At 35.5% G+C, this 15,504-nt stretch overlaps 1 protein-coding gene across 1 annotated transcript in view; it reads right to left on the bottom strand.

Annotated features, from left to right (window-relative positions):
• Positions 1-623: 623 nt before the first annotated feature.
• The window catches only part of LOC140153048 (ATP-dependent translocase ABCB1-like), a 69,610-nt gene continuing 54,729 nt past the window's right edge, over positions 624-15,504 (bottom strand). The window contains 10 exon segments of the mRNA XM_072175648.1: positions 624-2,526; positions 8,032-8,090; positions 8,093-8,177; positions 8,954-9,160; positions 9,757-9,954; positions 10,399-10,555; positions 11,477-11,617; positions 12,301-12,401; positions 13,675-13,878; positions 15,102-15,185. Coding sequence (XP_072031749.1) covers positions 2,326-2,526; positions 8,032-8,090; positions 8,093-8,177; positions 8,954-9,160; positions 9,757-9,954; positions 10,399-10,555; positions 11,477-11,617; positions 12,301-12,401; positions 13,675-13,878; positions 15,102-15,185 — 1,437 coding nt within the window. The 3' untranslated portion in view covers positions 624-2,325.

Consider the following 15,504-nt stretch of genomic DNA (forward strand, 5'->3'; position numbering starts at 1 on the left):
TGCCTTTTGACAGATGGTACATATCCTTAAATCTCCACTCGGTTCTGTGTTTTATTTTTTTCTGTTAACTATATTGAGCAAGCCCTGACTCCATTCTATGTAAACATGAAAAGTAAGTTTGAAATTAATACTCCTGTATCGTCCTACACTGTTGATTTAGTGTTACGGACGTTACAATTTATGTCAAATGTAACGTCCGTAACGTTTTTCATAATGAAAAAAACTGTCAAGGTGCTTCCTTAGAATTTTTTCTTTATTATCTTGAAGTAGGTCCGACATCAATCTATGGAGGCATGATTAGCAAATTTGAAATAAATGATCCTGTTTTGAGCAATAATGTTCCAAAATTTTGTTTAAAATTTCCAAAAGGCACTCTTGGCATGGAATTGGCCATATCTAGTATGGATGGATGGGGGAAATTGAAAGAAAAATATATCAAATATTTGGGCAAATGATAGAAACAATGTTGCCAACAACTTTATCAAACTCATCCTGAATTCATGAGTTAAACATTCTAGAAAGTATGGAAAAATATACATGTCAGACTACGATTATTTTACACTGCAAACTCTTTACAAGTCTGAAGTTTACATACCTTTAAAACCATTGCACCTGCTAATTTGATAAACTTGTTACTTCCCTATTTACATTTAATTGTTTTAAATTGACTTGCATAAACAAAACACCTGTCATATGGAGGGGTCATATAGATAAATTATACACAACAAGGTCTCCTTACAAGGTCTCCTTACATACTTAATTTAGAGGTCTTGAATAAGTTAATCAATGAGTATTTAATTTTGTTGGCAAATAAATAAATAGATAAATATATGGGAGGGAAATCAGAAAGCTGGTGGGAATCTCCAAGAAAAATTAACAATTTATAAAACCCTGAGACACAATGTGCCATAACCTTGAAAAGGGAAAGTTACTAGGTAAAGTTAACACACACATATTATCTACAGGCCAGAAGAAAACAGTCCATAAAATAGAGAAAGCTACATGGTATACCTTGGGAAAGACATTCAACGATTCCAACTTTTGTATGGAATTGAAAATATTTTTAATTAATCCATGTGGGAAATATACTTAATTATTATTTATATCAGGTTTTTGAGCGATACAACAATATATAAATATTAGATTCCCAACGATGGAAATATTCAGCATTTTGATTTTACTTTGAAAGATCAATTCCAGTCTGCAACATCAATAATTAATAAACTCTAAAAAGGGCGAAAAAACCTGCACCCAATTTCAACTGACCTTTGTAAAAGTTACAGATATATCATAATACAATACAGGCACTTAAACATCAGGCAATACACACACTTAATCACTATACATGTTTTGAAAATAAAGAACAATTCACCTTTTTTAAACTTCCAAACATTTTAATGTAAAACTTGAAATAAAAAGTAACACCCCTACATTAACTCATAAGGTACTTTAGTTGTATATTACAACTGTACAATTCATTATGCGAGTTCCAAATTTCATATTTGCAATAGTAATCATATGTAAATAAAAAAAAGTCCTTTAAAAAGCCATAATACAACCCAGAACTCTATATGATGAGTCAATAGGTTCTTTGGATGAATCGTCAGGTACTGATCGAGTTTAGAGCTATTAACCACAGATTGAACAACTAGATGAATCATAAGATGCTTATTGCAAATACAAATTGCTTGACATAACCAATGTTACTTTTTATCTCTTAATATCACTATAACAGAAATTGGCCGATTACTACCCACAATAATCCATGAAAATGTTGGGACACTTTAAAATACATTTCATACATCCCTACTCAATGTTGAGTGCTGTATGTAGTGGCAAATTATGTTTATATCCCAACATTGATATCAAATTGGTTCGATTTAGCCCATATATTGCATTATTTTAAAACTCATAGCAAGACCAATAAATATTGGGTGTAAAGCATCAAATTTTATCATTATTATGTATTGGATGTATTATTTTCACACACTTGGATTCATCAAAACATAATAATGCATGGAGCAGGAGATAGGGTACCACAATCTTTAACTATAAAAACATAGTATTATATTCCACTTTGCACATAATTAATGTGTACTGGACATTTTAAAATGTCAAGTGTCCCAACAAATTCATACGAGATTGATTACAGATCTAACCCAAGGCACTATACTATGTTCATTGAGTTTAATTTGCTTTTGTCCACACCAGAGTTAGCTAGCTAAGACTAACTGGTAGTTCACTGGCTCAATTCTGTATATTATCAAATACAATAATGGGTCATGAAGCCTTCAAAGCTCTTAGGATATCCCATACCTGCACATTTTAATGTTGAAGTTCTTGTGCCGTATACAATCTGTAATACTGGCCTTTCAATTTCATGAGCTCATTGTGTGTTCCCAACTCTGCTACACGGCCATGACGGATGACTGCAATCTTTTCTGCATCATGAACAGTGGATAGTCTATGAGCAATGGTGATGCATGTACGGCCTTTCTTAGCTTCATCCAAGGCTTCCTGTACAACCTGTATGAAAAGAAAGCAACATGAAAATTGAGTATTTGAATGGATTCAGTGTTGGTATAACACATGCTTTCTGAATACAGAGCATGGGATCTGTATTCATGTGATGAACAACCTCTGTTTTGTAATGGATTTGAATTTGAAGTCTCAGTTCCTATTGACATTTAGACATTTGCATAACTTTTTAATCTTGTTTTTATGTCTTGGCAGCTCACATATATACATGTATGCCCAATATTAATCACTTAAAAATACACTCAACAGATGAATAGCACTTTTCTAAACAGCTTTGCAGAAATGTTCAGTTTCAAATTATTTCATCTAGCTTTTCCAAGAATAAATGATAAAAAAACATAAACTGGACAATCTAATCAAAGAGCTCACACTTTGTTCCTATAACAGCTCAACTTCTGCCCTGCAAATATTCATTAACCTATTGTCTCGAGACAGCAGGAAAGCACAACAACGCAAAGAATAGACTCCGCATTGCCCCACGATCATGAGGACCATTTAATACACATAAGCTTATTTATAATAATTTCACAATCTCATAGAAATTAAGACTATATTGAGATAATAACAGATTTCATATCAATTAAAGGTCCAGAACCCGATCGACAGCATCATCCCCGATTTTTTTCATTGTTGATGAGGTTTTGGTATCACATAATAGATACTATTTTTCTCATTACTATCCTGAAATTTGACGCCCAAGTCGATGTATTTCGGAGAAATCATGAATCACAGCGGTTTTACAGGTATACCAGTTTGTAAACAATGGTAAATACTTTGGAATTCTGGGAGGGAATTATGAACGAAATATCAGTCACCGCAAGACGGTGCGCCAGATATAGTTATGAAAACGGCAACGGTAAGCGTGGTGTGCTAAATAGCTCAATTGACTAGCGCGTTTGTTTTTTACCCGAGAGGTACCGGTTCAAAACCCGGTCTCGGAAGGGTTTTTCCTCTCCATTTTACCCAAACTTTTTTATATTCATTTGAAATGTACATATTGCAAGGGGAAATATATTTTGTTTCCTTTTTTTTTTTTTTGTTAAGAAAATAAAAACACATTTTCCGTTCAATACGGGCCGGGCATTGTACGGCATGTCAGCATTCGTCATTGCCTGCCCAGAATGCAATTCACGATACCAAGGTATTGGATTGCAAATTTGGCTATTTATTCACATTTACGCTGAAAATGCTCTCGCTTTTTTCACAAAGCAGCATAAAGGAGGCGATATTTGATATTATTATGTAATTTTAAAGACAATCCATATCCAAAACCAATAGGGTTACCCCCCTTTAAACAAATTATATACATTGAGATAATTAATTGCAGCAAGCATTTGGAATTATTGATTATCTTCATATAAATCAATAAACACACGAATTATTGGAAAAATGTGTACGAGCCAACCATACAGGCTGGACAAACAAAAGTTGACTTCTGAATCACATTTAACCAATTTCATCTTAAGCAAATCTTAAGCATATCTTAAACAGATACATCTTTGGATCAAACAGAGGATTGGATTGGAAAACAGCATTTTTAACCGCAATTAAATAATTAGAAATCTCCAAAAGAATAAACAATGCCAACACTAGCAAACGAACATTTTGTATTCAGCAAGATCTGGCATCAATGCTTAAACCATTTACTGATATATAATATATTAAATCCACCGTTATTTACAACCAAGTAAATAAAGATACTCCAAATAAGCAACAAAGCATTTATAACCCTGGTATAAAAACGCAGTAGAAAGGGAGAAAAGCATGAAGGCAACCAATAGCCCACTATAAAGCGCAGTAGAAAGTGGAGACAATCTACTGACAAGATTCTTCAGGTTTTGAAGAAACTCCACCACCCTCAATAAAAACGCAGTAGAAAGTGGAGACAATCTACTGACGAGATTCTTCAGGTTTTGAAGAAACTCCACCACCCTCTATAAAAACGCAGTAGAAAGTGGAGACAATCTACTTATGAGATTCTTCAGGTTTTGAAGAAACTCCATACAAAGCAATCAATAGCCCAATAAAACCAACAAATACCATAAAACGCAGTAGAAAGTGGAGACAATCTACTGACGAGATTCTTCAGGTTTTGAAGAAACTCCATTCAAAGCAATCAATAGCCCAATAAAACCAACCAATACCATAAAACGCAGTAGAAAGTGGAGACAATCTACTGACGAGATTCTTCAGGATTTGAAGAAACTCCATACAAAGCATTCGATAGCCCAATAAAACCAATCAATACCATAAGATTCTTCAGGTTTTGAAGAAACTCCACCACCCTCTATAAAAACGCAGTAGAAAGTGGAGACAATCTACTGACGAGATTCTTCAGGTTTTGAAGAAACTCCATACAAAGCATTCAATAGCCCAATAAAACCAATCAATACCATAAAACGCAGTAGAAAGTGGAGACAATCTACTGACGAGATTCTTCAGGTTTCAAGAAACTCCCCACGCTCTATAAAAACGCAGTAGAAAGTGGAGACAATCTACTGACGAGATTCTTCAGGTTTTGAAGAAACTCCATACAAAGCATTCATTCCCTTCTATAAAATGCAGTAGAAAGTGGAGACAATCTACTAATGATATTCTTCAAGATTTAAAGAAATTCCATACAAAGCCTCTATTTTTAAGCATAAAGCAGCATAATTGGACATACCATTTTATTGGAGTATCTTTAACCATATTTAGTTAACTGATTCACCCTCCAGCTTTTGGGAGGGTGGGTGGGATTTTTTGGTCCATCAAGATCGAAGGAACAATTGCAAGTGCATCACTAGGAGAACTATGGACATAACAAAGGAATGAAAAAATAAGACGGGAGACCTGAATGGCTGCACACCACTAAAGTGACAGCTGACTGGACAGAAAAACTGAGCTTGTTGCTATAACAACATAACAACACCCCTAAATTAAAACTGAATTGACCAGGAGACCAAAAAACTTTAAGTGTACTTGAGAATGCTCAAGTGGGAATAAGAGGATAAGCCTCTACACCTAGATGCACATGACAGCCTAATGTCCCCTGCTGCTGAGACAATCTAGTTTTTAAGGGCGAGTTTCCCGACAGGAGTCTTATTAAGCCGTAGTCTTAAGGTGGCCTTGAGGCTACTAAGCCTAGCCCGCTCTCGAAGCCCGAGTCTTAACTCTAGCCGGATTTCTTCAATGCAAATTCAACCTAGTCTTAGTGGCCTTGCAGGCTTAACGCTTGACAACCTCGTCCCTTTCAACCAGCGACTTAATTGTATAGGCTGTTAGAGGTAGATATACATAAGCTGTGGTCCTCACGGTTTACCGTACTAACAAGGTTGCCGTCTCATTATCGCAATGTTCCCGGCGCAAAGACTAGCCTGGACCCGCGGTCTTGTGCTTGGGCTTATACCGTACACAACTTGATGCAAGAATATTGTGTCTGTTTTTGTGTCTTTTATGTATTATTTTATTTCCACTTGACTTTTTATGAGTCCAACTTGTATGAACGATACATCTATGCTTTATACTCGTGATTTTTTCTTTGCATCCCAAAAAGGGTAAAACTGTAAGCCTAATGGAAAGGAATCTGTGATTCACCTAAAAAGGAAAGCAACCAACGTGCTATCTACTGCTGATATCAGTAGTCTTCTCAGATCTCACATGAAGTTATCTGTTGGTACAATATTTATAATTATTTAAGTAGAAGATATAGCAATATTATATGCATCTTATCCGGAAATTCGGTTTTAATACTGCATGCATTATTGTTTCGTGTCAAATATTTACTATATCTTTACCAATTTTGTCCTTCTTCTATTGTATTAAATTGATAACCAACCTGGTATAATATAGTTAATATAAATGGCAATTCAGATTATATGTCTTTTATTATTAATGTATTTTATGTTTGATGTATCTCCTTCGTGTGTGCTATGATAATATTTTATTATTCTTTTGCCATTTTAGTTTTTATCAATACTCATATAACAATAATTGTATATAATAATATTATTGTTGTGTTTTAAATTGTTATGTAGTTTTTATGTATTTAAATTGAGCTTTGTATAATTATAATTGTGTAATTTTAACAATCTAATTTTATATTGTGTATATGTTCTCCAGGGCCCCTATGTATATCATGTGCTATGCACTGACTGGGCTACCCTGGTAAAATATGACTTAATAAATAAATAAATAAATATAGGCACTCCAAAATAATATTGTAATAGGCCTACTTATGAAAAGTACGAGTATCAAACTATAAGGCTTGGATAGGGACAGGTGGTATCATATATAGGTCTTCATGATGATGATGATGATGATGATGATGATGATGATGATGATGATGATGATGATGATGATGATGATGATGATGATGATGATGATGATGATGATGAAAGAATTAAAAAAATTATATTCGTTGTTAAAAAAATCATTCAAAATGAGTAGGTCTTATGAGAGTAACAGCTACTTAAAAAAATTCAACTCAAATGAACACTAAAATAAAATGCTGAAATATTCAACTAAATCGAACAATTACTTACTTTGCGTTACAATTTAAATAATTTAAATAAATTGAAATAGACCAAGGCTTACGACCTAAGACCTGCTCTGAGGCAGGGCCAAGAAAAGCCGCTGTAAGCCTGGTCTAACAGGCTTGCGTAGACTACGGCTACAGAAGACTGATTTCTAGAAAAGCAAATTTTACTGAAGCCTGGGGCTAATCCTACAAACCTGGCCCACGGGCTAACGAAGCCTCGAGGCTATGGTAGCCGTGCTTCGGGAAATACGTTTTCAGTTAAGCCTGGTCTTACGACCTCTTAAGCCTTGAGGCTAGACAAGCCAATTGCTAAGCCACCCGTCGAGAAATTCGCCCTAAAAGATTTGCAACTTTTATATCGCAATCAGCTTACACTTGTAAGTGAATGATCTTGAATGACCTTGACCCCTTCCTTGGAATTTTTAAGCCTTTATTTCAATCCTTTTTTTTTTTGCATTTAAAGGCCCCGCAGAATACTGTATGAATTCAGTTAACCCACTTTAGACACATTTGGTCTCACAAAATTCCAACAGCTTTCATCCCTAATGTTTCACAGATGAGAAAAAGAAGTAAGAATGAACAACTGCTAATCAGACTATCCAGTTTTAAGCATGAGTAAGTTACTGGATTTTCATAATATCAACCTGTAGGCTAACCAAAATAAGAGGTGCTTTACATAAGATATACTGCCTTTAATAAAGCATCACAAAACAAAAGAACCAAATTCTTTGTTTTGGAGCTATCTTAAAATTGATTTTGCTTGGTATATATATATTGGGCTCATCCAGTTGAAATCCATACACCCTCTATGGAAGACATGCCTTAATCTCCCACATAGGGGGTGTAGATTTCTGATGGAGTCACTCATTCAGGTAACCCAATTTGAAATTCACACCACCTGTAGGAGATTAACATCATGTCTTCTATATGGGGTGTATGGAGTTCAACTGGAATAGCCCTGTCACAAGACTTACCTTTTCACTTTCAGAATCCAATGCAGAGGTAGCTTCATCCAACAAGAGGATTCTGGGATATGCATCAAAGCCCTAGCAATGGCTACTCTCTGCTTCTGTCCACCAGATAATTGTGTGCCTTTATCTCCTACCCTGGTCTCATATCCCTGGTAAATAAATGACATAGTATATGTGATTAGACAATATTATGGATATAAAATCAACTTAAATAATTGTTAACTTCTTGCATGGAAACTAGGGCATGCAAATCATTGCTTTTGAACATGATGTAATATATTTCCTAAATAGCGGTGATATAATTCAGAATGGTCCTGTGCTTAGAGATTTTTTGTGCAAGTTTAACATGTGTTTGTAGAAAATGAATAAATAAACATAGCAATTCAATTGTTTAACAAATGCTGTGATTTTTGATGCAAAAACTATTGTATTATATTGCTTTTCCCAAAAATTTCATCCGGTAATTATCATCAGTTGTAATCAAGGCAATTGTTCTCAGTGTAAGACATAATGCTGATAATGCTGAAATGCGTAGGGGCGAAGTATATGTGATACGATCTGGTCCATGGGGCCAAAGGAGGCATTTTTGAAAATTGAGTTACTGTAATTATTACATTATACATAAAATAGGCTATCATTTACTGAAAACACCAAAGGTCTAGCATACTTGGTCCTAAAGTTCCGAAGTTTTTTGATGTCTATTTCCTTATGTATTTGATTGTTTTTTACTCTATGTTTTTACCTTTATCTCAGTTTCAAATGTGCCGCCTTTGGCCCCCATGGACCAGATTGTGTCACATATATCATTTAATACCAGTATTGTAAGTACTGATGGCCCTGTTATATAACATGACTGATAAACAGATTGGCATACAAGCACATACTTTATTCTCTAAATCACATTATCACCATAGTAAATACATACCTTTGGTAGTTGGCTAATAAAACTATGTATATTAGCTCTCTTAGCTGCATCAATGACCTCCTCCATGCCGACTTCCCTTGTGTTATCCCCATATTTGATGTTGTCAGCGATGGTCCTATCAAACAGGACTGGTTCCTGAGATACCAGTCCAATCTGAGCTCGCAGCCATCTCAAGTTGAGCATCTTCACATCATAGGTGTCTAGCATCTAGAAAATCAAGCAAATTATAAACCCAGGAAAGTGGATCAGTACTGAAGAAGTCTTCTGATGTGATTGGACGAAATATATATTGTGAGTGAAATCAAATTCTGTTTTGCCAAGCAAACTTTACAAAATAAAACCCAGCATACATAATTGATATGAATTAATTTTAAAAGACTTGTTATTTTATTACTGCTCTAGTTTTCTTCAAGTTTTACTCTAAGAGACACAACCTCTCTGCCTCAACTTGGTTCATGCACGATTTGTTTCATTTCAATACTACCATATATCCCAAGTTATTTGCAATATAGCTGATATATGCTGATATATGCTGATATATTTGACGATGTGTTGGACTGGACTAAGTTAGAAACTTGATACCCCAAAACAGGTGCAGTGATTGATATTGCACATATCACAATGGCCCAAGACACACCATATAGATAATTTAGCAACAACCAGGGACTTGCAGTTAAGAAGAACACACTCTATATTATACATACTACAATAAACAATGGTGCTTTAAGAAACAGGTGCCAAAACTCTCAACCCATAGGAGAACAATGCCTTGGCGTCCGCTTAATAATAGAAACATTGCTTACCACTTGCCCATCCTTGGCATCATAGAATCTCTCTATTAATTGAACTGAAGTACTCTTTCCACAGCCACTACTGCCGACAAGGGCCAGGGTTTGACCAGGACTCACAGATACTGATAGACCACGAAGTACTGGGTGGTCAGGTCTGGTTGGGTAACGGAATCTCACATCCTGTAATTTAACTTCTGACTGGTAATCGGCCTGGGGATGAAAAGTAACAGTTATTGTGTAAATATTAATGTTTCTAAATCTTATGCTGGTTTGATACTGAATACCGCTTGCCGCATTATTCTGTAAGAGGAGGCGCCTGCCACTGAGTGGCAGCAGCATGATTTTGAAAGCCAATATTGCTGCTTAGCTTGCCTATGTGCTCAATGGCCAAAAATTGTTTCCTGTTCTCGGTACCGCTCTCAAGATAAACTGAAGATAACTCTAAGTAGTTTGCAGAGTCGGGCAAAGCAGTGGAGTGAACCCTAAAACCGTTAAAAAAGATCAATACAATAAACTTTTTATATGAGCAGCCACAGTGAAGATCTGTAGCTTTGCCTGCTTTGGACTAACAATATTCCGTACTTCTGAGTAATATTTTCTTGAATACACTCTTGAATGATAATGCACGATAAGAGTAATATAAGAATAACATACTGGTTTATGTCCTTCATCATTGTATACATCAATAGCAGGTACCCTATCAAACAAGTAGAGAAGATGTGCAGCTGAAGTCCTTGCTTTGGAGTAATCTGGTGCCATAGCTGCAGCGCCACCTACGGCAAAACCACCAAACACGATAGCAGAAAACACACTGAAATCAAAACACAATCAATGGCTGGTAATCAATTGATGATACAATTAGTACCTGTACTTATAGTTCTTGATTTATTTATGTATGATCATTTTAGCTGCTTTAACAATGTAAAATATTAAGTATTTTATTATTGTTTTGTTCTTTATATTTGCCTTTGTCTCAATTGCCACCATTGGCTCTATTGGATCTGATCACATCATATATATTTCCATTCAAGCACATGCTTGAATAATGCACAGATGTGAGTGGTCTCAGATCTAAAAAGCGGAAATTTACCCCTCAGTTGTGATTGCGATTTAGCTATTCCCCATTTCACTGTAGGTTTTTAACCAAAGGGTCTTTCTGATCTCCTTCGAGCGATTCTGAATCCATCTTTGTCCCCTGTTCAATAAAAGTACGGTCTCTACATGCCATATTCCATCCTTTTCCACATAAGCTATGTTCAGAAGAAACATAATTCTCCATAGATATTGGATGACTTGGATTGTAAAATGATCGCTCATGTGAACAATCTAGCAATGGCTACCATCAACATCACCCCCACGGCAACTTTTGGCGAACATAAATACATACGCACATGTAAAGATGACTGCTACCGTGAGTGGCTGTTTGTGTATCATATAGCATCATATATACACTTACAATGCTTGCAACAGCAATTTCATACATTTAAACAACAACGCAGAGGGATGTACAATGTATTAAAACTGCGGAAATCCAAGATTTTGGAAAAAATGCTGTAAAAATACATTTTCGGTAGCGCACGAAAAAAAAGCGGAAATTGAAATTAGTCAGAAAAAAAGCGGATTTTCGTTAAAAAGCGGAGATCTCACAGGCCTGATAAGGTATTGAAAAATAAAATCTGATGCGCTGACATAAATGTAACCTGATTTGAGATGGATGTCATGCATTACTTACAGGAATACATCGTCAAATTCCATCGTTCTTTGTTCTACCAGGTATCCACCCAGTCGGAAAGCGGCTGCATAAGCAAAGAACATGATACACTGTGATGCACCATACGCGATACCTGCATAATGAGCCTTCTTCTTATTACCCCTACAAAGAAAATAAAACAAAGACGAAAAATGTGGGTAGGAAATAAGCATGTAAACGTTACACGGTCATACCGTGACATGAATGTAAGGCTTGTGTAACATAAGGAAAACACAGTAGATGAAAACACAAACTGGTAAAAGAAAAAATTGGTAATTGCTCAGTAAAATTACCCAAGCTGAGACTCAGACATTTTGGCAGCCCCGATAACTATTTATTTATCTCCACTGTAGTCTACAAATATTCCAACTTTCATGCTACACAATTTTAATAAATTCTCCAATGCATCATTGCACGCTACACACGGCCGACTATCTCACTGTGGATGATGCTATCGACACTGTTTATCTCAATCTTAATGCTGTTTCCTTTTATTCAAGAAGCACCGGTCAATCAGCATGCAGTCAGAAGAGGTTGAATTCAACCCGTGTTTATGTTACACTTTGGTTTAAAACTATTTGTGTAACATAAGAGAAAGTACACAGCATAATTCATGCCTAGTAGGAAACATCATATGATTGATTTATTGAGAGAAAAAGCATTTCTTATGGTTGTGTAAGTTTTTAAGAGTCACAGCCATCAATCCAAAATCAAGACCCCCCAGTATGTGTGACAGTGAGACAAACCATGACAAAAAAATTATTTTCAACAATAATTTGAATGCAATCAAGGAATCTGCCTCTTACTGGAAGGGTGCTTCTAACGTTTCTCTGAACCTGTCGTAGAATGACCTCTCCCGAGCCAATGATGCTACAGTCCGCACATTCTCAATGGCTTCAACAGCAATCTGCAAGAGAGAAAAATTAACCAATATTAAAAATAAACTAATTATATTATACTAATTTTAAGACGAGAAACAAAAGAACGGAGATAAGATACAAAATGGGTATGCACCAAATCTCAGGACTAAGCCTGATTGGCAGACTCGTATACTGTAAACCACAACATTTTGGCAATTTGATAAATACAATCATTTTGTGACATGCAAATGTTGTGAAATTTACAGATTTTCTATAAGGCCTATAGGAAAATTTGTGTGGTCCCATGTTCATGAAATTTTCATGCACACAATAATTTCATGCTTTACAGTATGCCATGACTGATGTTTCATTGGTGCTGTTCTCACTCATATAGACAAATCCAACAAGCCAAGTGATAGGTGTTGTGACTGTCCACTTGGGTGGATAAAACCGCTTAAAAGTCGATCTTATATTGTATTGCACTGTAAACTTTCATCATTTTTTAGTCTTAACATGGATGATGGAATGCAGTTTAAAATCCCCATCAAGCCTGTATTATTTCACATTTCAGGTGGGATCACCCGCATTATTTCACATTCCAGGTGGGATGGACCCTGTCAATTTCTGCCATTGAGGTGTAGGAATGTGTGAAATTGGATTTGTCTATAGGGTGAGTCATCCTAATTGACAGGGCATCAGGCCTTATTGAACAGGCACCAAGCCCGATTGAGGGGGATACTGACCATTTCTTAAAGCAATTTTTGATGGGGGAAAAATATTTCCTTTAAACAGGAAGCTCCGATTGGCCAGTTCTCCACAGAAGAACTGACTTACACCTGTTACTTTGATAACAGACAGAACAGAATTTACATGGATACATTTTAACCTTCACTAATTCCCTAAGGAACTTAGACAAAAAGTGCGGCTTCATATTTAAGGGTAGACAAGGTACTGTTGGTCGAAGCAGCCAAAAAATATTGATTTTCATTATGTAAATCAATATATTATTGAAATATAACACTTTGATGTTTTGCAAAAGTTCATTCTACAAACCATATACTTTCAAACATTGCACAATTTATCATTGTTAATGAGTTATGTACGTTTAGTAAGCGTTGCAGGTGTTTCAGCCCTCCTACAACATAACTCAAGAACCACAGGACCTACAAAAGTATATCTGTGATATTTGAATTCTTCACTATGAAATGAACAATCAGATTTTTGCCAAAGCTGACTACCATTCGCAAGATGCTGTGAACTACCAAATCGCAACACTTTGAAATAGTGTCAAACCTAGAATGGCTTTTTTCTCTGCTTTACCTTTCCAGCTGTTTCCTTGGTTTGTTTATCTTCATCAGCACTACCTTCCATAAGCTTCCATTGTATGGCACTAGCAACCACAGTCAATGGCAGAAAAGCCAGGACTAACAAGGTAAGAGCCCAGCCATAATAGAATGAAATAATGATGCCTGTACCAAGGTTGAAGAAAGCTGATGCCATGGTGCCCAATCTTGCACCAGTAGCCTGCAATAAAACAAGTAACAGAGTATTTTCAAATTAATGCCTAGCCCTAATAAGATATTAAAAGTCCATCCAGTGATTCCTGTACAAAATAGTTTGTCTAACTTCACCATCTAATGATAAATAATTACACCTATAGGTCAATATGATCACAATATATATCTTATCCATTGCATAAAACATGTAAATAACCTGCCCTGCAAAACTAAATTAATATCTTTGGTGTCTGCTGCTAGTGCCGGACCGGCACACTTGTTGTGTGGTAAGAAAAAAAGTAACATTTGTACTTAATCATAAATTTTATAGCTTCATGTAAAATGCCTTATTTTGTCTTACAATTTTTTTGATAACCACTAGCAGGCTATGTTAGCACATCTATATCAAAGGTGCCACAAATCTGAATTTTGATGATATTTATGATCCTCCGAATGAGCATATGGACGAGTGAGACTTTAATGCCTGTATCGAGGTTTAATTAAGCTATATGTGACCGTACACCACAAATGAGCCGTAAATGTCCTAAATTTTATTCTGAGTTACAGTGTAAAATGTGCACGAAGGTCGTATTCATAGGTACCTCAAGTTAGTGCTACATGTATCTCATTTTGATAGTGCTAGTCAAACACCTTTTAAATCAATCAATAATCCTATTGTTGAGGAGAATAATAAGGTTCTACCTATGTCTATAGAATTCTTAAATATCTTCGTTTCCTTTGGCTAAATCCTGTTCAAGTGGTGGGTTACAAAGCATTGTATTTTGTCTAGGTATGTATAACCAACAATTAACAATGAGAGGACATTCTTGAACCTCATTGACTTGGGGATGATTTGAAATGACTGTTTGAAATTTTATTACCAGCAATGTGGGAAAAGAGGCACATGTAGAACCGAAAAAGGTATACCATTTTGTTGAAGGAGCAAAGTTAAACAAACCATAACCCCACTTCTGGATATCGTTTAAAGTTAAATGATATACCATTTTAAACAGGCCCATAGACAGGGGTGCGGGGGAGTCCCAACATTTAAAAAATTTGCGAGCCTAGCAAGCCAAAAAATTGGGTTTTTAAAGATTTATTGGTCAAAAAAGGTCAACATATATATTTTCTAAATACGAAATAAAACAAAATTGACCTGGGGCAGACTTTGTAGCTTATTCGTGGTAAATTTGTGGTCGTCATATATCACGGTGTTCTCAAAAGGAATGTGACAATAGTGTATCAACCTACCCCTTGTACTTGTGAAGCTTCTGTTGCCAACCTTGTTGTCAGTGCCCCTGTACTGTTTTTATGATCATCAAACCATGAGATTTCCTGTTACCAAAAACAGAAAAGAAAATCAACAAATTGCAACATCATGATAAACATTGTAAAATTGTGGTTAAGGTTGGTCTTAACCATAGAATTACAGAAACTTTTGGGCCTCATATTCTTGGTCTAAAGAATATAAAAGTATTCAAGTATTTAGAATGGCAAAAACTTGACAAACCCATCCGTGAGGTCAAATTTGAGCAAAAATGTTCAATTTTGGAGAAAACATTTTTTTTACCCACATTTTTTGTAAATGTAACAAACAAATTCTTGAATAAAATAAATAAAAAAAGGTTTTTTTTTATTAATTTTCAAAAATGAA

Source organism: Amphiura filiformis, chromosome 5 (assembly GCF_039555335.1).
Source record: "Amphiura filiformis chromosome 5, Afil_fr2py, whole genome shotgun sequence".
Lineage (NCBI taxonomy): Eukaryota > Metazoa > Echinodermata > Ophiuroidea > Amphilepidida > Amphiuridae > Amphiura > Amphiura filiformis.